Consider the following 23,961-nt stretch of genomic DNA (forward strand, 5'->3'; position numbering starts at 1 on the left):
TTAATTGCAACAACAACCAGAAAGCCCCAGTTCTCTGAACAGAGCCAGGAAGGGCTGAGTCTGTCTAATCCTTGGAGCTGCTAAATCTCAAGCTTGCAGTAATTGACTCCAAGGTGTAGTGCCAGCCTGGTTAGCACACTGGAGTGCTGGGGCTGACGAGCTGTAAACACTCAGAGCCGCCGTGGCTTGGGGCCAGTGGACGCACTCCTCAGCATCTCCACAGCCTCCTGCTGCTCTGGCTGGCCTTGGGTTAGCTCCCAGGACTGCCCTTAGGGTTGTGACTCAGTCATTTGGGGTTTAAGTCTTTGGACAGCAAGAATCACCACCCAGTTGAAAAGAGAAAAACACAGAAACTTATAGACATGGGACACCTGTGAAACTTCCTTTCTGCTGCTTTCCATCCTCCTGTTTGCTTTTCTTATGAAATGTATTTCATGAGCACTGCAAGCAGAACACTGATTTCTTGCTTCCTCACCACTGGGTAGATGTTGGGTTCTCATGGCAGACAGACAGGAATGCTCTGGCTGCTGTCCTGTGATAGTCTTGTGAGACAGATTTATTCTGAAACATGGGCAGAGAGGGAGCCAAAAGATAGAAGGGCAATGGAGAAAGGGGAGAAATGGATGCTGGTATTCAGGAGGTAGGGACAGAGTCAGAACATGAAATACTGGTCTGACTTGTACAAGCAAAAAATGGGCTAACCAACCTGGGTAGGAAGCAGGGGATGGACTGCTGACCACCTGGCGCTCCCTGATGAGTGCTTACTTTGCCAATCCAGGCAGCTCCCACATCCTGCTGGAACAGCCCATCTGTGCTTTGGGTAATAGGCAGATTTTCCCCTAGCTGATGTGGTCGGGTAGATACAGTACCAGCTCCTCCCCTTGCCACAACCAACTCAAAGATTTCTGACTGCTTCCTTCTTGCCAGAGTAGGGAAAAGGAGTCCTCAGCCTTGGCAGATCTTCCTGAACTGGTGGGGAGCTCAATACCTACTGCCAGGATGTTCCCTTTCTAAATGCCCTTCTGCCTGGAGTACAGCAGCCGTCAGTGGGGCTGTTCTGGTCACAGTGTTGCTCTTTGTTTCCCTTCTTTGTCAGATATGGGCAAAGCAGAAAATGCCCTTGGCACTGCGTGCATTCCTTCTTGGCATGCTGTAAGGGGAGAGTGAAGGGACAGCCTGGCAGTATCACTGCCTACTAATTGCTCTGCCCTGTTTGGGGTGAGCAGCTGAGCCTGTTCCCCCTGCTGGAAGTGATGAATGTCGTACTGCTAAAGAATAACTTGCTCCTCTTCTTCCTGACCCTGGCACCAGCTCCCAGTGAATTTCTCAGTCCTGGAGTACATATCAGAATAAGTGTGACTTTGAAAGTACCCTGAGACTCTCATCAGCACAGGGGCTGTTTTCCAGATGTTCCTCTTGCTGCAAGAGGTGCTGCTTAGTGCAGCCCTAGATGCCATTGTTAGCAAAGGCCTCCCTCAGGAGGACACTCTTGTCAAGGCTCTGGCTCTCAGGAGGAGATGCAGAGTGGCAGCACAATGCACACAGCGGCACTACGGTGTCCTATTGATCCCTGACACAGCAGGAGCAGCAGGAGATCATCTTTACACATATGAGGCAACTCTGTGTAAATCTGAGGTACTGCGTTGGAAACCTTGTCATGTTTGTTGGATAAACTCCCCCCAGGGTTCGTCAGCAACTGATGTGGTGTAGCTTAAAGCAGCCAGGCCCTGCCCTTGCTGGCTGCATCTGAGGCTAGAGTTCTGCAAGCACTGCACTTGGAAAATGCTCCTGTTCAAAAAGGGTGAGGACAATGCTGTGTGCTTTGCAAAGTGACCTTGTGGTACTGGCCAGAAAGGAAGGCCTCCAGTGTGTCCTGGGAGATGTTTGTCTCTCTGGAAGCACATCTCTTTTAAAGGGAGGAAATTAACATTCAGGCAGAAAATGCTGTCTCTGTCAGCTGATGGTGCCCAGCAAGAACTGCCTTGTAAATTAAAGCTTTTATTTGTGAAGAGGAAAACTGTTGTGCCACTGTGGTGATGGGGAAGTTTGAATCATTTCAATAACTTGCCATTGTGTGCTGCTATTTACAGATGTTACAGATATATCCAGCTGGTATTCAGATCCTCACCTCCTCTAGGAGAACCTGCAAAAGAACATTATAGTGCTTCGTCAATATCAAGCAGTTACCTCAGCCCCAGCAGTAGGCACTTTGGAGCACTGTTAGTTTTTCTCAATGCTTGCTTGTGAAGCTGCATTTTTATGTTTTAAGTGTCATAAGAAATCTTTGGAAAGCTGGAAGTGTTGTGGTGTTCTTGCAGCAGGGCTGCTGCATCTCTGCCTCTTTGGATGATGGCAGTCTTTGTGAAACATCTTGGGGCTGTCTCTCTTGGTTACGTCTCTGTACTGTGCCTTACATGATGGTCCACAAGGTGGACACCCAGGCTGCTGCAGGTGCAGAAACCCTAAGGAATGGTCACAGCCTTGGTGCACATTTCTGTCTGAGCTGAGGCAGGCAGAGATGCGCAGGATCTGTTGCAGCACTCATGTTACCAGGTAGTTCAACACTGGTAGTGTTCTAAAATATTCTGAACACAGCTACTGAATTACAGATTCTTGGCTTCTCTGAGCTACCCTGCCCAGGATTTTTAAAAGGCACTGTGGTTGTTACTGAGCATCTCTGAAGGGGGAAGTAAAGACAGGCTCTTTTTTTTCTATGTAGTACCTGACGGGTGTGTAAATCTTACCCGTTTCCTTAGAATAGTTTCTGTCTGACACTTTTATTTAGCAGGTGATAGTGGTGTTTGACACCTCATAACTTTTTTTCTTTTTTTTTAATACAGTAGTTGCAGCAAGATCTCTTAGCCTAGAAAATAGCCTGTGCAATTTGCTGGAAGTGTTCAAAAGTCAGGATGTTTATGGATGAAACTCAGTCCAGAAATATCTGGGAGCATGAGGATCAGTATCCCTCTTTGTGTGGTTGTGGGCTCAGCGTCATACTCTGAGTGGGACAGTCACTGTGAGCTTACCTATAGCCAACTTCTGTCCTTAATAAACCTCACAGATCTGCAGGACCTGAATTAAATGAGGCTTTGTTGGTCAGCTATAGGGCTTTGTGTTCAGTCAAGAGAAGGGAGCATGCTGCTGTGTTTCCTGATTTTCCTGCTGCTGAAATCAATAGCTGAAGATTCCCTTGGAGATTGAGTAGGATGGAGCCCCAACCAGCCTACCTAAAGCTGTGGAAAAGTATCCTCTGACTGTTCTTAGAGACATTTAACAACACAGGTTGCAAGAATTGCAAAAAAACATTTCTGTGAAGGAGAGAAATAGAAAGAATGAGAAGTAAGGCTCTCTGAAAGGAGGGTGTCTCATTAGTGATAACTGCCATTGTTTGGGCACACTTTTGCCAGTTTCTGGAAATACTCAATTCCACTTGATCAGGTTAAACATTTTTCAGATCCCTGTTTTGAGAGGAACCACTCAGCAGAGAGGGGATTCCTGCTTCTCCTAATACTTGATGTCTGTCTTCCCTTGATGTGTGCACTGGCCCAGGAATTTATTTATTTGTTTGTTTTCCTCTCCAATTGTTTTGCTTGAGAACTCCTTTGTGAAATCCCAATAAGAAAATCAGCATGTGCATTCCCAGCAGTGCTGATTATTCCATCTTCTAACTAAAAATAGATATTGTGCAAGATGGCACTGAAAAATAACTTAGTGAGCAGTAGAGAGTGGGAGAAAGAGCAGCCGGAGCAGCAGTGCCAAGCAGTGACTGCTGGATACCCACACACCCCTGTGTGGGTGCAGGGCAAGGGGTCCTGTCTGCACAGAGAAACATGGCTTTGGAGTAACATCATGGAGAACCCTTATGGGAGGAGGGAGGGAATTGCACATAACCAGGGGTCCCTAAGATTTGTCTACGGGGAGAAATTCTGAATTTTTAAGTTCTGTGTTTTGGATTTTATGAGGCCTGGACATGTAATTGAGGCACCAAATGTGGCTGACTTGACTGAAGCTGGTTGCTGGTAAACAAGAATTTCTTTAATGCTTTATGTTTGTGTATTTCTAGAAACAAGACAACAAGCACGGATGGGGGTTTTGATTGTTTGGGGTGTTTTGGTTTGAAAGTAACCCAAAAAGCCCAACGATCAGCTGAATTATATCTTTTACTCTCCGTCCTTAGCCTTGTTTTTTCCTTTCTCTCTCCCCACCCTCCTATAGAGTGAGCCAGATCTGGAGAAAGGCCTGGAGATGAGAAAATGGGTCCTGTCGGGAATCCTGGCCAGTGAGGAAACCTACTTGAGCCACCTGGAGGCTCTGCTGCTGGTAAGTGCTGGTTACAGATACTATTTCAAACACTGGTACTTGAATTTTCACTGCTGCCTCCATGCGAAGTTTCCCAGAACCTCACACACTAGGGGTTACAAGTTGCTGGGTGCAAAGGTACCTGTTTACTCCTCCAGCAGAGAAAGAGAGGCTTAAGGAAAGGACCAGATCATGCACACCCAGGGAGTTAGTAGTGTGGCAGTATCCAAGAGACCTGTCTTTCAGTATCCTGTGCTGCTTTATTAGACACATTGCTGTACAGGTGGACAGAGATTAAGGGAAGAGAGTATGAAGGGATTTTAATTGCACAATCAACATCCTGGGAAAATCCACCTACCAAAGGTGGCAGATCCCCACCAGAGAACTTACTAGAGTCTAGCTTTCAGGAACTGTGTGAAGGCAAATATTAATAGAATGGAAAACAGTTCTCTGGAGGGATGGGTTGTAATGTGGCAAAGGTGAATGTACTTGGTTTGCATGAGCCTGATTTCCTCCTTTCCTGATTTCAGCCTATGAAGCCTTTGAAAGCAGCTGCCACCACCTCTCAGCCTGTGCTGACTAGTCAGCAGATTGAGACAATATTCTTCAAAGTGCCTGAGCTCTATGAGATCCACAAAGAATTCTATGATGGGCTCTTTCCCCGAGTGCAGCAATGGAGTCACCAGCAACGTGTAGGGGACCTCTTCCAAAAGCTGGTGAGTCAGTTTGTTACCTCTCATTCATCTCACAACTGCTGGTGTGATCCCCCTGGGTTATCACTGCAGAGGCTGAAGGGATGAAAGTCCACAGTGGGTTAGAGGAGATGAGTGACATTGCCTCTGCCGAGAAGGACCTCCAGCAGAAGTGGCTGTTTCATTGCCTTTAATTAGAGACTCCAGCAAGCCATGCTGCTAACACAGACACAGCTTCATAGAGGTGCTGAATCTCTAGGGCGTTGCAGTGCTGTCAATTCATTTGATTTAGAGGAAAGTGGCAGAGTGCAGTGTTCATCAGCACACTTCTGAACACCAACAGCTGAGTGGTGCTGCTCAGCTCACTCACACATGCTTCCTTCTCTCTGGTGCTTTGCTCTGTCTTGGGCTGATTTTCTGGTTTATGGTCATCACCTTTGGCTCTGCTTTTCTACTACCATCTAGCCTTGATACTCTCCTTGCTGCTCTGCTGATGCAGTCAACTTGCTGCTGAGAATCCTTCAAGCACACTCAACAAAATTCCCTGAGTGCAGGACACGACAAAGACATACACAGCATATTCCTGAGGCTGAATGAAAATTGCTGAGTTTCTGAGCCAGATGACAAATTGTTTGTGTTGTAGGAGATTCCTCTGGGCCCTTTAGCCTGTCCCCTAGCATATGCAGGGAGCAAAGCATTAAAGGAGCTGGTTTTTCCTTTTTAGAAAAGAATCTCTGCGTTCCACTGAGGGGCCTCTAATTCTCAGGGTAGGAGTGACATTCCTCTGAGGGGTTTATTGGATGAGGAGTGTGCTTTACCAGGGTCACTCAATTGTTAGCAGCTGTGTAGTCCAGCACCAGTCCTATCCCCTGTGTAGCAGCGAGAGATGGGCCTGGAAGATGATGTTTTCCATGCATGCTAGCAGCTCAAGATAAAAATATGGGAATCTGTTTTGGACTGTGAGCATGTTTTAACCAGGAGGGGCCAAGCTGGTGCCTTGGTGAGTAGTTCCTGGTATGCAGCTGGAGCAATTGGTTAAAGAAGACAAAACCACCTGCCGCTGGTTGCTGAAGCAAAGCTACAGAAGGCTGCTGAAGCCTTACAAACTGCTTTGGAAGTTTAGTGCAGCAGTGGAGATAGCACTGACTGAAGACGACCTGAATGTACTCTCTACCACTGCTGGCTGTCGAGCAAACCTTGGCTCACTACACAGCTACTCAGGCCTTTGCTTAAGACCATTTCTTGCTGATGGTGATCATGGGTGCAGGAGTGAAGCCCTTCCTACACTCTGTTTTTTATGTTCCCTTGATTTTCCTGCACTTGTGACAGAATTGTTGATTGTGCTGCATTAGTATTGGAAGCAAAGGAGCAAATTGCCCCAGTGCAGAAGGCTTTGGAGCTAGCTCAGCAGTTTCAGCTTATGGTGCTTCGCTCCAGTATCAGTGGGAATTGTGAGCTCTTGGGATGACATAGAGCTAGTAATTGTTGGCAGGCAATGGGAAGCAGCTAGATGGGAGAAACAGCCAGAGCATCAGGCATTGCAAGACATCTCTACTGGTTGTACATCAAACTTTTGGAGCAGGCTCTGTTTACTTGTGGGCCTGTCACGCAATCTGACGATAAGCACTGGAATGTCTGTCACTATCCTGAGATCCCTGAGGACATTAATTTTCTTTAATGTCACACAGAACAAGGCACTGTGGACTGAAGTTAAAGGTAGTTTTAAAATTTCATGTGGTCTGGCACAAAGTATGACCATCGGTGACTGTTGGTGCACCTTTTTCCTGTTGAAACATAAGGAAAAGGGAACAAAAGGTGGCAGGCATGTGGGAGTGAAATATGCTTCTCATTTTGGGGGAGTATTTTGGAGGTATTTTTCATAAGTGAAAAGGAAACACTTCAGAACTGCATGTGGAAATGAATAAATATTTAGCAAATGTTGTCACTGATAGGTTTCAGGAATTAAAAATAAATTAATTAATTAACCAAAAGCCAGTTCTTTTTACCAAAGTTTTAGTTTTTAGTGTGTTCAGTTTAGTTGAAAAACAGAAAATTCACACCAGCCATGTGAGGGCATTATTGCTTAGATTGGAAGCTCATTTTTTTCCTGAAAAAAAGATGTTTTTGCAATGGCATGTTTAGAGGAGTGAAATGAAAGACTGTTCAGGAATAAGAGGAAATGAAAGAGCAACACAGGAATGGGAAAACTGTAAAGCTCTGCCATGTTAGCTGGCATCACCTGAACCCAAATGTCATGACCCCTGCAGTGGTCAGTAATCCTGACAGCAGCTTCCTCACAGGATTGTGTCCCAGTGGCAAATGCAGATTTAATTCTCTCCACGCTCCTGGTGTGAGTGAGCACAGTTTGCTTCAGCTTCCGTCCTAACCGTGGGATTTTTGTATGAGGCTTGAAACAGGTTCCTCATCTTTCAGAAAAAAGTGCCCTAGGAAACAGCTCATTGTCCTCAAAGACATCTGTACAGGGAATGCTTCCCTGAGAGTAGCTTTACCTCATCCAGCATCTCTTGCACAGAGCTCCATAGAAAATGGGAAACACAAATGGTTGTGAGAGAGCAGGGGAGGAAAAGAACCCTGTTTGTGGGAAAGTTACCTGCTGTGCCTTGCACATCTCAGGAAGAAGTGGCTAGGGCAGCTGCAGAATAATAAGCTGAGAGAAGGCTCCTTAGTAACAAACTTCTGCTTGATGGAGCCTTTCCCAGTGCTCCACCTGTTGGCTCGCTGCTGACCACTCACTTGCAAGCATGCTCAGGCTGCTGAGATGTTTACAGCGTAGCCTGAGCAGCTCTGCAACACCAACCCAGCTCTGCAATTCAGACAAGCTGGGAAGCTACCCAGGGATTCCCCAGGCTGGATCTTATGTTCTCTGGTACAAATGTGGCTGCCATTCTGAAGTTAGCAAATGAGATCAGTGCTAAGAGCAGTGGTGATAACAGCTGGTCACTGTACTCTAAGGCCTGCTCCATCTTCTTCTGCACCCATTTCATATTCCTCCTGCTGCAAAAAACTTCGTTCTTCTGTCAGCTGGTGCTGCAGTCACTGCCTTCCAAGCAGACTGTCCTCTGGATCTCTTTTCAGTATTTTCAGCACTCTGCTGCTGATATTCACCAGTGCAGATAGGGGTTGATATCTGGGTTTGGTTTGGTGGCTCCATCAGCAAATCCCAACAAATAGCTTCCTGGGGTCACATTTGTGCTGTTGGGCTGAATCATGCCTGATTCATATTTTGTGGGAAATAGCCAGCAGCTCCAGTTACATCAGTGAGCTAAAATGTTAATAGATACTAATCTGGCAGTTCAGAAGGGAAAAATAGATGGCAGCAATAAGGATGTGTCATTCTTACAGGCTTCCACATCCTTCACAAGCAAGCTAGTTCAAGATAGATGGAACTGGGTGGATGGGGGCACAGGTGGTGCTTAAAACAAGCTATTAAGGCCTTCTCACTGTTCCCTGTATCACTCTGCTGTGAAGAAACATGATCTGATCATTTGATCCTGAGGCTGGCCATCCCAAACTGTCTTCTTCCCCAGCCTTCATTGTGTTTTGTTTTGCTTCCTGCAGGCCAGCCAGCTGGGAGTGTACCGGGCCTTTGTGGATAACTATGAAGTTGCCATGGAGACAGCAGAGAAATGCTGCCAAGCCAACGCTCAGTTTGCTGAGATCTCAGAGGTAATGTCATGCTATTCAGACACACGAGCTGTCTGCATCTGACTAATGCCCTGCCATGGCACTCCTCTCTATCCTCCAAGTATCATTGCAGCCCTGACTTCTGCAGGAGTTGTGAGCTGCTTCAGCTCATGTTCTGACAGCAGTTCATGCTTGTGGCTAGTAGAGATTATCATGCTGGCAGCCTCTCTGTGCTGCCCCACCCTGGTACCCTGCTCTGTGCCCTCTTCATGCATTCCTGGAAAGGAAAGCTGTATCTGAGTTTCTCAGCTCTTTCTCTTGCTAATGGTGATGCTGGCTGGGGTGTAAAAGCCATCCTTAATGGCCTGCATTATGGCAGTTGGGGAAATTGCAGGCTTCACTGGTGTGGAAAGGAGGAGAAGGTGGCTCTGTTTGAAAAGACAAGTGTGTCAGATGTCAGCTGCAATATTATTCACTAGGCTGCTCTGATTTCCTCTCCTTAAGAGGAGTATCTTGAGTCAAAGCATTGTGAATCCTTGTTTTCAGGGTTCCCAGGCCACCAGCATTGCCTGCAGTGCCAGGGGTTCATTGATACTTTATATTGAGACGATTACATCTTGAAGAACTCAGTTGCCAAGAAAATGTGAACTTCACATGTGTATCCTTGGAAACAAGCAGATAAATAATCTGTGCTGAACAATACTGGGGTGTTCATTGCTCCCAAAAACCTTTAATATTGCATGTTCCTTTGGATTTTTATGATAAAGAACTGTTTCCAAGGAGGAAAAGACATTTTCCCTTCATGACTTGAACTGTGCTAGGGCTGTCCTCCACTCACACCCTTGGAGGAGCAGAGAGGCTCTTACATTGCCATGTGATATTTCAAGGTGATTGACCATCTGCTATGTTGGTTTTCTTTTTCTTTTAGAATCTAAAGGCTAGAAGCACAAAGGAATCTAAAGATCAGACAACGAAAAATTCCTTGGAAAGTGAGTGATACATGCAGAGGAGACTGTGGTTTGTTAGGACTGTGTGGAGGCTGTTGCCAAACCTCCCCTCTCTTGTTTTTCCTTTTTAAATGCTGGAAGGTTGTGGAGTCTTTTCTGGCTCTACCTGGGAAATCATCTCCTTTTGCTAAGGAGCAGAGCTTGTGCATACCAAGTTGTATGCATGCATGGGGGGAAGCCCCTTGCCCAGCTTAAAACCTCATCAGTCCTTTTATGCAAAACCACCCCAACCAAAGGACTGCTGTGCTTGAGATAACATTTGCTACCTGCAATCCCAGTAGTTACTGTTATATGGGTTTTGCCCTGTGGTAGCATCTAGAGAGCCTGGTTCCAATTTCCATGACCAAAGTTCCATGGTGCTTGTCTCTATGCACATCAGTAGAATACAACCTGTGTCACAAGAAGCTTGCATGCTCACTAATATTAAAAAAAGGATCCCCTTCTTGTTTTGGCCTGTTATCAGGATTTGGAAGCACTCTGTGTTATGCTGAGCTCTAGAAGGGAGGGCTGCACTGTCAACCTTGCAGGGTCCTCCTTGAAAACTTTAAGCAAGCAAGGTCTGAATCTGAGCTGTGGGAGCAAGTAGATTGGCAGGGCATGGTTGGAAGCACGCCGTGCTGTGTACCATTGTTCTGTTCCACCTTGTGTGCTCCTCGTCCCCTGGCTGGCAAGGTGTGCTCACAAGTGGGCATCTGCTCCCTGTGGAGCATGTTTGCTTCTTCTGTGTGTGTCCGTGTGTGTGCTGCTGGCTGTGCAGCACAGGAGCTTCAGAGAAGGGGATTTGCTAGGAACTCCTTGGTTGCCAAAGCTGAGCCTGCACGCTCAGTCATAGTGGACAGGTTGCTCTGCAGGGGCTGTATTTAGCTGCTTCTTCCTTATCTTCCTGCTGTTCTTTCTCCACAGCTCTGCTGTACAAGCCAGTGGATCGAGTGACTCGCAGCACGCTTGTCCTGCATGTAAGTATCTGAAGGGTAGTTTGCAAATTTTAGGCTGCTATCCTCTTTTTCTTCACCCTTCAAATCTTCCATGGATCTTCCATGGAGCTGCAAGATTACAAAAATAAACCTGATATGCTACATAGGAGTTTCTTCCCTTTATACTAAGGGGAAGGAGTTACATAGGTAGGACTCTGCCTCCTCTTCAGTGGTGTTACCAAGAAGTGCAGAGATCTGTTCCTGTAGAGATACAGCCTTGCTCCAATCTGTACAAAGAAGCTGGAGCACCTTGTCCTACAGCTCTAGCTAGGAGCTCTCAGACCCTTCTGCTTTCTCATGGTTCTGTTCTTTGTGTTTCTGATGTCAGGATTTGCTCAAGCACACTCCAGTGAGCCACCCTGATCACCCACTCCTGCAGGATGCTCTGCGGATCTCTCAGAACTTCCTCTCCAGCATCAATGAAGAGATCACTCCTCGCCGGCAGTCCATGACTGTGAAGAAGGGGGAGGTCAGGCTCCCTGCTCTCCTTATTTTCTGTTTCTAAATGCTGGTTGTGCCTTTTCTTCAGAGCAGACTAGGAAGTTATGCTATTAATTCCTTTGTTGCTAAGAAACGGTTTATGCAGTGTCCTTGCTCTCTAAAGGATGTGGAACAGATCCCTCTGATTTCTGCTCAGAAAACAGTTTGGAAGCCTAGAGAAAAAGTGTGCTCAGAGTCTTGTCCTTAACTGTGTTGAATCATTTGTCATACACAATTTCTATGCTATGCACTAAATGGATTTGTGTTTTACCCACACACTGAAACCAAACAGGAAGCCTGGGAGGAGAAAAAGCTGAGGCAACACCAGAATTCATAAAAGATTAGGAAAGGCAGTTTTCCAGAACCTTCACCCTTGCCTTAAAACTCACTTTTTGAATCCTCATTTCTAAAGAAGAATGGTGTAAATGGGACTGTGAAGCAAGAAAAATAGAATGATTTGGGGAAGTGAAGGGAAGTGCTGGACTCCTATGGGTGTTATAGAACTCTTCTCAGCTCTGCTAGGAGCTGGACTACACCCAGAAAGATCCAAGATGTGCAGTTCTTTTATCTGCATGCAAGGAGGGCATGGAGATACTCAATGGTGAAGTCCTGTATGCCTCAGTGGGCTCAATTTATCTGCCTCCTAATTTCATTAGAAAGCAATTCTGTCCTTCCTGATGAGGAAAATCCAGGACTGACAGAAGTTATTAAGAGGGAGAAGGATGTAGGAGATTGGAGAAAAGAGAGGTGCAGCTCAGACAGTGTATGTGTAAGAGGAATTCTGGCAGCATGCCAGAGACACTGACTGATCAAAAATGTCCCAAATTACCCTGTACAAAAACCTCTCTTGCAAAGCCCAGGAGATTGTTAAGATACCAGCAACCTTCCTGAAGTGTTCCCAAATCCTGCTAGCTAAATGTGCTTGCTTTTAGCTGTTAAACTGATTTGCAGCTGACAAAGATTTGCTGGAAGCTGCAGTACAGGGAATTTGATGCGCTTTGTCCTGCAGGTCTTGCTCCTTGTCTCATTTTGTCAACTGAGGAAGTCTGCAGCTGAGAAAAGAAGAGGAGGGGCTGAGTAATTGGAGGCTGAGGAAGAGGCTCAGCCCTCAGTCAGCAGGGCCTCAGTGATAGTAGCTGGCCTCATTACAGGGGATGCTGATTGAGGTGCTGCAGAAATCGCAGGCTAGGATGTCCCTGCACAGGGGAGGGAGCATTTGATGTTCTCTGGTTGTCTGTCAGCATCTCAATGAGGGATGCAGGCTTTGAAAAGTGTCATGCAGAATCCTAATGAGGTGCCAGAGCACAGGCAGAGGGGCAGGCTCAGGGGGATGATCCTGATGATCACTTTTTGGAGTGGTGTATTTGTCAGATCTCAGAAAGCAGGAAGGGGAAGTTTGTCAGAATTGGGTTCTCACTGGTCCTGCAGTGACTCTGTGTATGATGTGGGGAGGGAAAGAAGGGGACTCATCCAAGGAGAAGGCTGTGGGTATGCTGAAGGGGACTGAACCCTTTGTGCTCTCCCTCATTGCACACAGCTTGCACTGAGCCCAGGGAAGAAAAGGACTTGCTTCTGATGCTTCACAGAGTTTGCATTCCACTCCAGAACTCTGGTGGTGAATAATTTTGTTAGCCATTTGACACAAAGATCTCACTTCTTTCAAAGTGGTGATGCTGCAGTTGCCACCACTCTGTCTGGAGAAATGGGTATCTTCACTCTGCATAGTAATCCAGAGACACAAGGCTGCTCCCAGCTACTCCGTGTGGGTTAGTAATGGCTGCTCAGCTTGGGGTCGTAGCTGGGTTTGTTTTATGCCTGTAAATCTTTCCTTTTCTGCTTTATCCTTTCCTCCCACTCATCTTGCTTGTGCTTCCCCCAGGGTGACAGGACAGTGTGCAGTTTGCCTCTCCTAATTGACTGCTCCCAATGCATAATGCATTTTTTTATTTCAATGAATCACCAGCTTGCTTTGATGGCTTTTTTTCATTATTTGTCTTCCTCCCATTGAAATTTCCTTGGTGGAAAGGAAGGAGGGAAAACAGTCCTTTCCCCTCATGGATTGCTTAGGTGCTGATCTCAGTCTATCTTTTTTTCCCAGTCCTTGCCTTTTATGTGGAATATTCTTCCCCTTTGAGTGTGTCGTGGGGAGGAGTCAAATCTCCTCTTGCTCCAGCTCTTTTTTTCCAGGATTGCTTTGAACTGAGGAAAGCAGCCAGTTGTTAATTTCCCTAGTGACAGGCTGCTGAGGAGAGAAGTGCAGGTCAGAAGAGAGTGCAGGCTCCTCAGCTCAGCCTTCCTCCCTTCTGCAGGAGGAGATTCCCTGCTCTGGGAGTGTCCCCTCAGTCTAACCTGCTTGCTGTTCCCTTGCATCATTGCAGGTATCCCCCTGGTTCTGCATGGCTCAGTGGGCTTTTTTCTAGCTCTAGCCTTATGCATATAAATGGAAAGTTTTCTGTGATGCGTGGACCAGATTTAATTTGTTTGAGGTAGTGCAAGGGGATGGGAACAAAGAGGGTAAAACTGTTCACCAGAGGGACAGAAGAGGCTCTAGCAGGGAAGGTGTTACTGATGGGTTAAACCTACATGCACAGGGTTTGGTGCTTGCTGCCTGCCAGACTGGCTGTGGTTTTCTCTGCTTTGTGGTTTGCTGAGGGCTGCCATATGAAGGAGCCAGGAGATCCAACCCCAGCTGGGCAACTCTGCTCAGGATCTTGTTTCAGGATGGTTCAAACCAGCCTGAGTGGTGGCCATTTCTACCTTGGCCCTGGCCATTGGATTCCATCCTTTCTGAAGTGTTAATGTCATGTGATGAACCCAACATGGCATGGAGGGGTGGAGCTGCCTTAAAGCCTTTTTGATCTTTGGGTCACTCCACTGGCTGAGTGTTTAGTGTCTGGCCTTACTGGCACCAGTTCAGATGGGAGGGGCTGACAGGCAGTTCCTTGGGGTCAAGCCCAGTGGATCAGATGATGGATCAGATTATGCTACTGTGCATCTTTTCCCTCACCCTGGAGAGAGGAGGCTGCTTGGCAAGCAGTTCTGCCATGCTTCTGAATGGGATGTCAAATTGCAGTCAAGGGACTCAGTGTCATTGCCTTAGGCTCCTGTTTAACTTGGTGGAGACCAAGTGTGCTGAGGAAGGGAAAGGACAAAGGACACTTGCAAAGGAACAGAAATGCAGACTAAAGCCTTTGAAAAACTGGGAGCTAAGTCTAGGCTCAGACAACCATGCATGGCTTGAGGCCTGGTTCCTATTGCTGCTGGAGGCGTTGGGCAGATGTTGGTCACAGAGCAATTAAAAATGGTTATGGATGCTTCATTCTGTCTTGTAGCTGGAGTCAGAGAGCTGCTGGTGATGGGAGCTTTGGAAAGAAGGAGGCTGTTGAGATGCTGAAGGAGCAGCCAGCTGAGCTCCCTAGGCAGAGCATCCCATGTTCTGCAGTGCTGCTCTCCCGGCACGCACACAAGGAATCGCTTTCTTCCCACGCTCTGCAGAAAGCCAAACCACCTCTTCCTCACTGACATGTGCCAATACCCATCTCCTACCTCTACTCTCCTCCTGCCTCACACGTGCCAGGCCTTCCTGGGGCTGTCACCCACACATGCTGCAGGCCTCTGCTGTGACCACATTGGCTGAGCTCTTTCCTTAGCACACGACTGAAGAGATGGCCTTTTGTACAGCTGTGCTTCTAGGTGGGTGTAGTTCCACATCCCACTCTTTGGAATGTGTCTCAGACAAGCTGGTCTTCTGCCTCACTTCCTGGAGTGAAGCAGTGCTTGACAGCAGCAGGATTGATCATACACAAGCAGCACAAAACCACTGTGGGATGAACAGATGAGCATGCAGGTAGTCGTGAGGTTGGAAGCAGAGGAGGGAGAGATGCTCACTGAGTGAGGTAAGAGGAGGAGGAAAGCAAGAGGCAATCCAAAGAGGATATCCAAGTACTGAAGGATGTACAGGGAGAGCTCTTTTGTCCAGAGCACTGAGGTGGGTGGGAGAAGAAGCAGGTGAAAGCAGGGCCTGTAAAGAAGACTTGGGACAGTACCAGTACAAGAGCTTTATAAGAGTCAGGCCAGGCCCTGTTTGAGGGATTAGAGGTGATCCTGATTCACTCTGTGGTGATACATTATGAGCAGATGCTCCTGGAACATCTTCTGTAGCTGAGCTCCTGTGCTGGGCAACTGCTTGGGACTGTCTATGGAAAAGAGGGTGTCACTTGGCCACTGTTCTGCTGCTCTGATCCCATTGATATGTTTTCTTGGATGTTTATTTGCTGTATTTTTTTGGTATTTTAGGAAAACTGCAGCACATTTGGTAACCTTAGCAGACAGAGTAGCTTGGACACAAGGTAGAGGTGGTTTCCTACACACAGGCTGCTGTATGTCATGCGCAGCAGGATCACCCAGCCAAGAGACCTCCTGTTTCAGGACACCCTGTTTAGAGGAGGCCACCAAAGGAATAGCTGTTGCTGGCCCTGGCTGGGAGGAGTTGGCCAAAGTGAATTTTAGTTCCCAAACTGCTGGAGAAGGTCTGTAGAGCTGAGGTGGCACAAGCATCTGACTGGCAGGAGTCCTGTCTGAGGAGGCTGCTGGCTCCCCCAGGGTGGGGTAAGTGGGCTGACTCATATCAGGAGGTCTGGGAAGGTGCCCTGTGCTCCCTTACTGTGGGGGTTGGTAGGGATCAGGTAAGCCAGTTGGGAAATCCTTTTATTGTCTCCCTCTGACCTGCTGAACCCTCTCAGCAAGATGAATCATTGGCAGCAAAGGATGTGTCCCTTTGCTGGAAGCACTCCTGCTCTGCTCTGCTGGTGCTGGGCAGCATGGGGCATGCCTGTTGGGCCCAGCCCCAGCAGCAGCTCTGCTCACTGACAGAAGCTGGTAGTTAGGTTTAATACCAGCTTCCTGCTGCTGTGAGGAGAGACTTCCTCACTTGATCCACCTTAGCTACCTGATTGCTTTTGTGGCAGTTTACCCCTGCTGCTTGCCACAAGGAGGCCTCCCCAGCTAGGTCATGAGTGAGAAGATGTGAAGGATGAGAGTTCTGGGGTCTTGGCTCAGCTCAACACTACTGCTGCCTGGCAGAGTGGGGCAGAAAGCCAGTTCAGGACTATGCCCTTTCCCTGCCGGGTAGGGAAGGGCCAGTGCTGCATCATGCTGGGTAGCAAAGATGAGTGAGCTGTAAAGAACATCCTTACACCTCTAAGCAGTGAGCAGAGGTTGAGCTGGCAACAGGCACCTCTCCTCATTGCCCAGGAGGAGCTGAGCTGATTTGCAGCTTAATTAATATGCATCAGATCAAGAAACCTGAGATGAGGGCTTTGGCTTGCTCACAAAACATCCTTCCCTGCTTTGTTATTGTTCCCAAACAAAATTCTTTGCAGCTACGGAGAGTGTTTTTGCTGCTGACAACAACACACCTCCTGTCCTTCAGTTCTTTCTTTTTCCAGCTGTTTCTGGTCCCCTGCCTGGCTGTGTGGCCAGGCAGGAGGGGGAGGCACACAAGTGCACATCAGCAGCAGAGGCATTGCTGCAGGCAGGCATCCTCTCCAAAACCACTGAGGAGAAGCCAGAAGGGATCACACCCACCTAAAAATAAACATTAACATATGCAGAGGCCTTTCTGAGCCTGAATCACTGCTGGACACCAGATCTCCATAGGCTTCTGCACAGGGATGGTGCAACAGCCTGCTGGAGGAGTAGCCTTGCTTCCTGCTACTAAGAGAAAGGTGCAGCTTTCGCTGCTGCTGCCCACAGGTTTTTTGGGCCTTTGTGTGAGCTAGGGTGCTGACACTGCTCTCTGTGCTCTAGCAGCTATCTGTGGTGCTAGTGCAGCTGCAGGCAGGAGAATGCAGCCTCCCAGTCTGTATCCACAAGGTTAGGGTGCTGCAGGACAGAGTGTGCAAACAAGGATTATGTCTGCAAGGGCATTTCTCTGCCTTGTGATCCTTACCATGGTGCCTGCTGTGCTCGGGACTGATGTGGTTTGTTTTCATTCTGGAGAGCCAAGGTGGGAAGAGTGGCAGGCAGCAGGAGAGGCAGGGTGGGGGTTTGTACTCCCACACCCTCTGCAGTAAATGTGTTCAGGGCTCGTTAAGTCATGCAATGAACAAAACCCGTGGGGTATAACCTGAGAAAGACAGGCACCAGTTCTGCTTTGGCTGCCCTGGCCTTGCTCAAGTTGGCTGCTTTCCTGCTGCATGCTGCTGCAGAGCCCATCCCAACCCCCCTGGGAAGTGGATGTTTTCCTGTCTGCCTTTCTCAGCCTGGGGATCAGAGATGGAGAGGTTGGAGTGTGGTATTGGCACATCCGGAACACGGGCCAGGAGCAGGCTAGCAGGGAGCAGCAGTGGGAAGTGTTGGTGAGCGCTGGGTAGAGTTAGCAGAGCTCTGCCAACCCCAGACACCCTGCTCTGTAAGCACGGGTGGTATGTGTTGTGTCACAGGAGCATCCTCTCAGCTGGAATAGCAGGGAAACAGCACAGGTCAGGAAAAAGCACCTTAGCAAACCTGGATGGGGAAGCTGCTGGCTCCTCGTTGCACTGGCTCTGAAGCCAGGCAGTGCTGACAGTTATACTACGTGTTGATGGGAAGAAAACTTGCCTGAAGCTGAATGCCCCTGACTTTGGTTTGAACATCACTGAGAGCTGTCTATTCCAGGTGTGCACCCAGAGTCCTGCTGGTCCTGACATTAGAGCAGAAGGACTAGAGCTTTAGAGCGTAGAGCAGGGCTTGAAACTCCTGGTTTGGTCAGTGGTAACAGCACAGAACCACCTGCTCAGTGCCAATCCAGCCTTTTTGTCTTTCAGCTCTGGAGCCCTCATAAGGAAATTAGGAAAGCAATGCTTCTGCCCACCAACCTCTGACTCCTGTTTAGGGGATTGTAAAGCTCCCTGGGACTAGAAAACAGAAATAAAGGCAACAGGGTTGTGCAGCTTATTTCTGTCTTCTAGGTTTGGGGCATGTTTGTATAATATAGAAACGAAACTGAAGTGGGCATGGGCTGGGGGCACATCAGGGTGGCCCTGTTAAACAGGCTGGTAAGGGGTTGTGAGAAGTCTGCAAGATACATGCTGTGTTCAGGAATTATCCCCGAACAGCACTTGCAGTAAGTAGCAGCAGTGACATTCAGTTGCTAATGCTGACAGTTGCTGTTGTGAATGGGAATGGGGGTGTCTGGGGGGGTGTTTGCTCCTCTTGCAGCTGCAAGTGGAGTTCAGGAGCTGGGTGGGAGGCTGCTGTGCAAGCTGGTCTGTGCTGCCCTCTGCGGGTGAGTGACGGCTGAGGCACTGCCAGCCAGTCGGGCCCTGGGGTGCTCAGAAGCTGGGCAGTGACTCGCAGTAAATTACATTTGGGCTCAGGAACGAGTGATAGAGAGAAGGCTGAAGTCTGACCCAAAAGCAGATCATAAAGGAGACATGTGGCTATTGCTGTCCCTGGAGAGAGAGCAGCAGAGAGCAGAGCTTATAGCAGGGGACATTTAATAACCTTCTTCCTTTTTTCTGTATGAGACCTTTTGTAGGAGTCATGCCTAAGAAATGTGTTGCCCCAGTCCCAAATCTGGGGCTCATATTGCAGTAACTGAAACATTTTCTCTGTTTTTTTTCCCCAGCACCGGCAGCTGCTGAAGGACAGTTTCATGGTGGAGCTGGTGGAGGGGGCTCGCAAGCTGCGCCATGTCTTTCTTTTCACTGATCTCTTCCTGTGTGCCAAGCTCAAGAAGCAGATTGGAGGGTGAGCTCTTCTTTCTGGACCGTGTGCTTTGCACCTCAGCTTCAGCAGAATCCTGGGTTTAGCCAGCAATTTCAGTTGAATGTGGATATCCTAAACCTGAGTAACCATAACCCAGTCAATCAAGGGATGATCAGTGGGGTAGCACTGTCTGTTATCTGAGACCTTGCCCAAGGCTTGATCCCTCAGGGAAGGTTAATTCTTCCTACCCCTGCCCCAAGCCTTTCTAGAAAAACAGCTGCTGGTGTCCTGGACAACTGCCATCCATGTTTCTACTTCCTCTTTCTTTTACTAGGTGCCATTCTTCACTTTTTTTTTTGTTACTGAGGTTGTTCGTGGTGGCTTTACAGCTACAGTCAGTGAACAGTTTTGCAGAAAATTGGAGAAGGTACAATGAACAGACTGGGTGTGAACCACAGGTGCAGCTATACAGACAGCTCTGCTGACTTTTTTCACAAATGAGGTGGAAACTTTTACCAACAAACCTGCCTCAAACAGGACTGCTTTTCATTTGGTAAAAGTTCTGCTCTGGGAGACCCCTCTCATTTTCTTGCCCTCCTCAGGCAAAAACTAGTCCCTGCCTGTTTTGAAGCACATGCTTGTGAAGAAAGAACCTGCAAAAGAGTGGGGAAATTCCCAAGAGTGAATGTTTTTGACAGTAGTGGTGGAAAGGGAATAAATCTCACCAAACTTTTAAAAAGTGAACAGGTTATCCTGGTGAAATCCCTGGAATTAGAAGCTGTAGTTTCTCTCTTCAGGGAAGTTTGTCCATGTTGGCTTATCTGCACCACTTGGCTCTCCTGTCCATGACAGAAGACACCTAGGTTTAGAATCATAGGTAGCAGCCAGGTCAGGGGCTTGGCATAGCTATGGAAACTTCAAAGGGAGGGCATGAGGGAGTGCAGGGGGTTGGAAAAGATCCTTGTGGTTTCTTAGGCTGAGGAACTAGAGAACAAAGCAAGTCACTTGCTATGTGCTGTCCTGGCTATTGGAAGCCAGAAGCTTTCTAGGCTTTCTTGCTGTTAAGCAGGCCGTTACCAGAGTTTTTCTGCATGCCAGTCACAGTGAAGTTGTGCCCATTTCTGTATCTTATGTGTTATAGCAGGGAAGGACTTGTGGGAAGGAGGAATGAGTGTTGCCAAACACAGTAAGAGGTTTGGACCTTGTGTCTTTCAGGAAAAGCCAGCAGTATGACTGCAAATGGTACATCCCCCTTAGTGACCTTAGCTTCCAGATGGTGGATGAGTCTGAGGCAGTGCCCAATATCCCACTGGTACCTGATGAGGAACTGGATGCCATGAAGATCAAGATCTCCCAGATCAAGAATGACATCCAGCGTGAAAAGGTAAAGGGGGCCACTCTGTGCCAAGTACAGACTCAGTGCTGAGAGAAGAAGCATTCAGAGGTGCACAGCTTGGGGAGTTGTGCTCAAACAGACTGTTCAGCAGAGGCTGTGCTGCAGCTCTGGGATCCAGGGCTATCCACATGCTCTGCAGCCCAGTGCTGCTCATCCCAGTGCATGGCCTGGATGGGGGTGTCCTTTAAGGGGCAGAATCAAGATCCCAGTTGTACCCAGTAGCTCTTCTACTTGCATGGCACCACCTGTGAGTGCTGTACCTGAACATCCATGTGGAGGGTGGGACTCTTGTGCTGTGTGGTGTGCCAGCTTCTGGCTGTTCAGGTATGGTCCTGCAAGTGGTTTTGTTCCGAGGCTGTGTACTTCTGAGTTTGTGCAGGCTCAGTTATGCACTGGAAACTTTTCCTGACCACCGGTGTCAAAGCAGCAGCAAATACCTGGAGGACTCCAATTGTGCTGACTGGACAGTCTGACACAGACATAGTGTCCCTGGCCCAGGTTTCCCTTTGCTTGCAGGACATGTTTTCTTAGAGCTGTTAGACTCCAAGAGGTTGGAAGCTTGCTGGGGTGTAGAACAGAATGTGAATAACCCTGCTTGTACCCTGAGAAGGCTTGTCTTTGTGCTTCCAAGTAACATGCTTCTGCCCCTCAGTCCCGGCTGGCTTTCAAAGAGGGCCTCCTGGGAAAAGTGAACTGTTAGGAGAAATGCTGTGTGGAAGCCTCTGACTCATAAGGAGCAGGTGTCTGATATACAGCCTCTGGTGCATCTCTCTCTGGCTGGGAGAGAGCTAAACCCTTGGTTTTAGCTGACCTCTGTTGGAAGTGGATTGGTGGGTGGTGAGTGGGAGGCAATTCTGGCAAGAGAGTTCAGGGTAGCTTCTAGAGAAGTTCCTTACAGCTTCCGTAGTTAAAAGATGCTTGTGGAGGACCTGGCAGTGCTGTAGCTGCCTGATGGGATGCTGCTGCAACCTCTGGAACACAAAGTACAGAGTATAGTGGGGACAGTGCCCTGCACTTCTGCACCTTCTTCTGGGGAAGCTGCAACTGGGGAACAGAGCCAAGTCTGGGTGTAGAGGTACTGCAGGTAAAAACTTCCTGAGCAGCAGGGAGCCCTGGGGATCCTGCTGGGGCCATTTGCCACTCACAGGGGGAAGGAAATGTCGACCTTGAAAATGTCTGCCAGTATAAATGGAGGCAGAGGTTGGAAGATGACCCGTGGCCTCTGTCTCCCTCTCTCTCCCACCCTTCAGAGGGCCAATAAAGGCAGCAAGGTGATCGAGAGGTTGAAAAAGAAGCTCTCAGAGCAGGAGTCCCTCCTCCTGCTGATGTCTCCCAGCATGGCCTTCAGGGTACACAATCGCAATGGCAAGGTGAGTGGCTCTCTGACGTCCTGCAGGGTACAGGACAGAGGTCAGGGGGGAGGGTGTTTCTATCTGGCTGTTGTACAAGGTCTTCATGCCCTCTCCTGTCTGTCCTGAAAGCACTTTCCAAGCAGCAGACACTTGTTCCTTGCTACGCCAAAGGTTATGATGACGTCTAAGACTGTGAGTAATTTTTTCAGTGCCAGTGTGACATGCAAATAAGGTTAGAAATGAATCCCCTGCCTCAGCACTTGCCCTGGCAGAGCAATAGGAACAGCTCTGTTCACCTGAGGTGCTGCAGCAGCTGCCTTCTGGACTCCCCTTCATGGTCAAGGCTTGGGGCTCTTGAGGCAGTCTCCTGAGGACTGTAGGCCACACTTGGCACCAGGGATGCTGGATGGTTGTGAACAATCTCCTGTGGTGCTGTGCGATGCTCAGTGTGCCAGAGGGTACCCCCTGCTCTGGCAGTGCTGTAACCTGTCACTCTGGCCTTGTGGTGAGGAATAGCACAGAGCTTCTGTGGCTTCTCATGCTGCCAGGGTTGCAGCCGCTCTGTGTTGCTAGCACTAGCATAGTGCTGAGAAGGCATGGTGCCAGAGCCCTGCCAGTGACTGCCAGAGCTATGGTGCAGGACAGCTGGCAGCAGCACCAGGACAGTGCACAGAGCAGCTCCCACTGGAAGAGGGCAGGAGGCAGGCAGGCCTGCTCTCAGTCCTGGAGCAGACTAATGCCCATCCTGTTTCCTTCTCTTTTCCTGGGCAGAGTTACACATTCCTCATTTCATCCGACTATGAAAGGGCAGAGTGGAGAGAGAACATCCGGGAACAGCAGAAGAAATGTGAGTGTCCCTCAGCTAGCACTGGGGCAAATACTGTCACCTTACGAGAGACCAGGAGTCCAGGGGATGGGATCTAGGACCCAATTCCTTGAAAAATAAGAGATGTACACTGAAATCCACAGCTCAACAGGGGTGTCTTCTGTTCCTGCACCCCTGAGTCTGTCTAGGGGACTTCTGCCTGCAGCTGCATGCAGGAAATGCATAGGGAGAGCACTCAGTGTGTGGAGTTTCCCATTTACTCTAGAGATTGGAGCTCTCTGCATTTCAAGGTAGAGGGAACATCTGCACTCCTTTGCAAGAAAATAAGAGCTCCCCACATCATCCTGAGACTTCTTACTCCCTAAAGAGTAACTAAATGTGCTGGGCTGCAGCAGCAGTGCAGACCTGGGCACCATGGCCCCCAGGGAGCAGCTCTCCCATGTATTCCCAGAAGGAGGGAGCATGCATCCAACCTCTGTTTTGAGTTTTAATTCCTCCCTCTTTGAATCTCCTTGGTAGGCTTTAAAAGCTTCTCCCTCACGTCGGTGGAGCTCCAGATGCTGACAAACTCCTGTGTGAAGCTTCAGACAGTCCACAACATTCCCCTCACTATCAATAAGGAAGGTGAGGGCTTGGTTTATGCTTTCACATAGTACAGCTGCTGTGAACACAAACCTCTGCCTGCCTCTAGAACTGCTCTTACTGTTACTTTTTTTGCTGCAGTCTTCAGCCTGGTGCTGAGTTACAAACTGAGAGTTCTGAAAAACTAAGGATGAGACCATGGGTACCCAGCTTGGGTAGTTTGGTTAAAGTAGTTATCAGCAGACAACAAGAGAGCAGGAGGAACAAGGGCAATCTGCCATCCCGATGTTCCTTGCTGCAGCAGTACAAGCTCCAAATGATACAGCTGCATTTAAACAAGTAAAACATTCCTGGACACTCCCAGTGTGCATTCATTGGCTGTTAAATGCTCTTGACATGCAGCCATTATGCCAGGGATTGGAGTGCCTGTGGGGTCCTGGCCTGGGACAGCTTTGAACTATGCCTGGGAATCCTTTGGAAGAACACTAACTGTCCATCCTAGATAACTATTTCATCTGCTAGTATAGACTTAGCCTCTATATTTTACTTTTTCTCCTTTGAGTTTCCTCCATATTGCCTTGTTGGCCCTAGAAATGCCATCATATGTTGCCAGAAGGCATCACAGGTAAAGCCAACACAGCCTGGCACAGCCTCCTTTTGCTTAAATGGCTCCTTCCATCCTTTGTAGGGACAGTTTGCCCTCTGCTCACTCACCTGTGTAATACCAATCTCATCACTCTGTCTTTCACTCTTGGCTCCTCTGTGAACATAACAGAAGTCCTTGGGTCTTTTGTGCAGATGATGAATCTCCAGGGCTCTATGGCTTCCTGAATGTCATCGTCCACTCTGCCATAGGATTCAAGCAAAGTTCAAGTGAGTTGCAGTTCTGTGATACACAGGTATTGATAGGAGCTAGATAGGAGCTGTGACAGAATGGGAAGCATTCTCTTCTGGGGTGAAGAAAGATGTGTGAAAATTCAGGAGAGTGATTTAACAGAAGGATCAAAAAAGGTGAAAAA

The 23,961-nt window shown here is 48.3% G+C and overlaps 1 protein-coding gene across 2 annotated transcripts in view; it reads left to right on the forward strand.

The window, feature by feature from the left end:
* Positions 1–23,961, forward strand: part of BCR (BCR activator of RhoGEF and GTPase) — a 91,718-nt gene that overhangs the window by 53,265 nt on the left and 14,492 nt on the right. The window contains exons 2-14 of one of the 2 annotated variants that reach the window (XM_054392471.1): positions 1,306–1,337; positions 4,216–4,320; positions 4,830–5,015; positions 8,571–8,678; positions 9,565–9,625; positions 10,547–10,599; positions 10,946–11,086; positions 18,707–18,828; positions 20,002–20,170; positions 21,433–21,552; positions 22,306–22,381; positions 22,880–22,984; positions 23,741–23,815. In XM_054392471.1, coding sequence (XP_054248446.1) covers positions 1,306–1,337; positions 4,216–4,320; positions 4,830–5,015; positions 8,571–8,678; positions 9,565–9,625; positions 10,547–10,599; positions 10,946–11,086; positions 18,707–18,828; positions 20,002–20,170; positions 21,433–21,552; positions 22,306–22,381; positions 22,880–22,984; positions 23,741–23,815 — 1,353 coding nt within the window. The remainder of the gene's footprint in view (positions 1–1,305; positions 1,338–4,215; positions 4,321–4,829; positions 5,016–8,570; positions 8,679–9,564; positions 9,626–10,546; positions 10,600–10,945; positions 11,087–18,706; positions 18,829–20,001; positions 20,171–21,432; positions 21,553–22,305; positions 22,382–22,879; positions 22,985–23,740; positions 23,816–23,961) is intronic. The other variant, XM_054392470.1, reaches the window with a different exon arrangement.

The sequence above is a fragment of the Indicator indicator genome, chromosome 26 (assembly GCF_027791375.1).
Source record: "Indicator indicator isolate 239-I01 chromosome 26, UM_Iind_1.1, whole genome shotgun sequence".
In the NCBI taxonomy this organism is placed as follows: Eukaryota; Metazoa; Chordata; class Aves; order Piciformes; family Indicatoridae; genus Indicator; species Indicator indicator.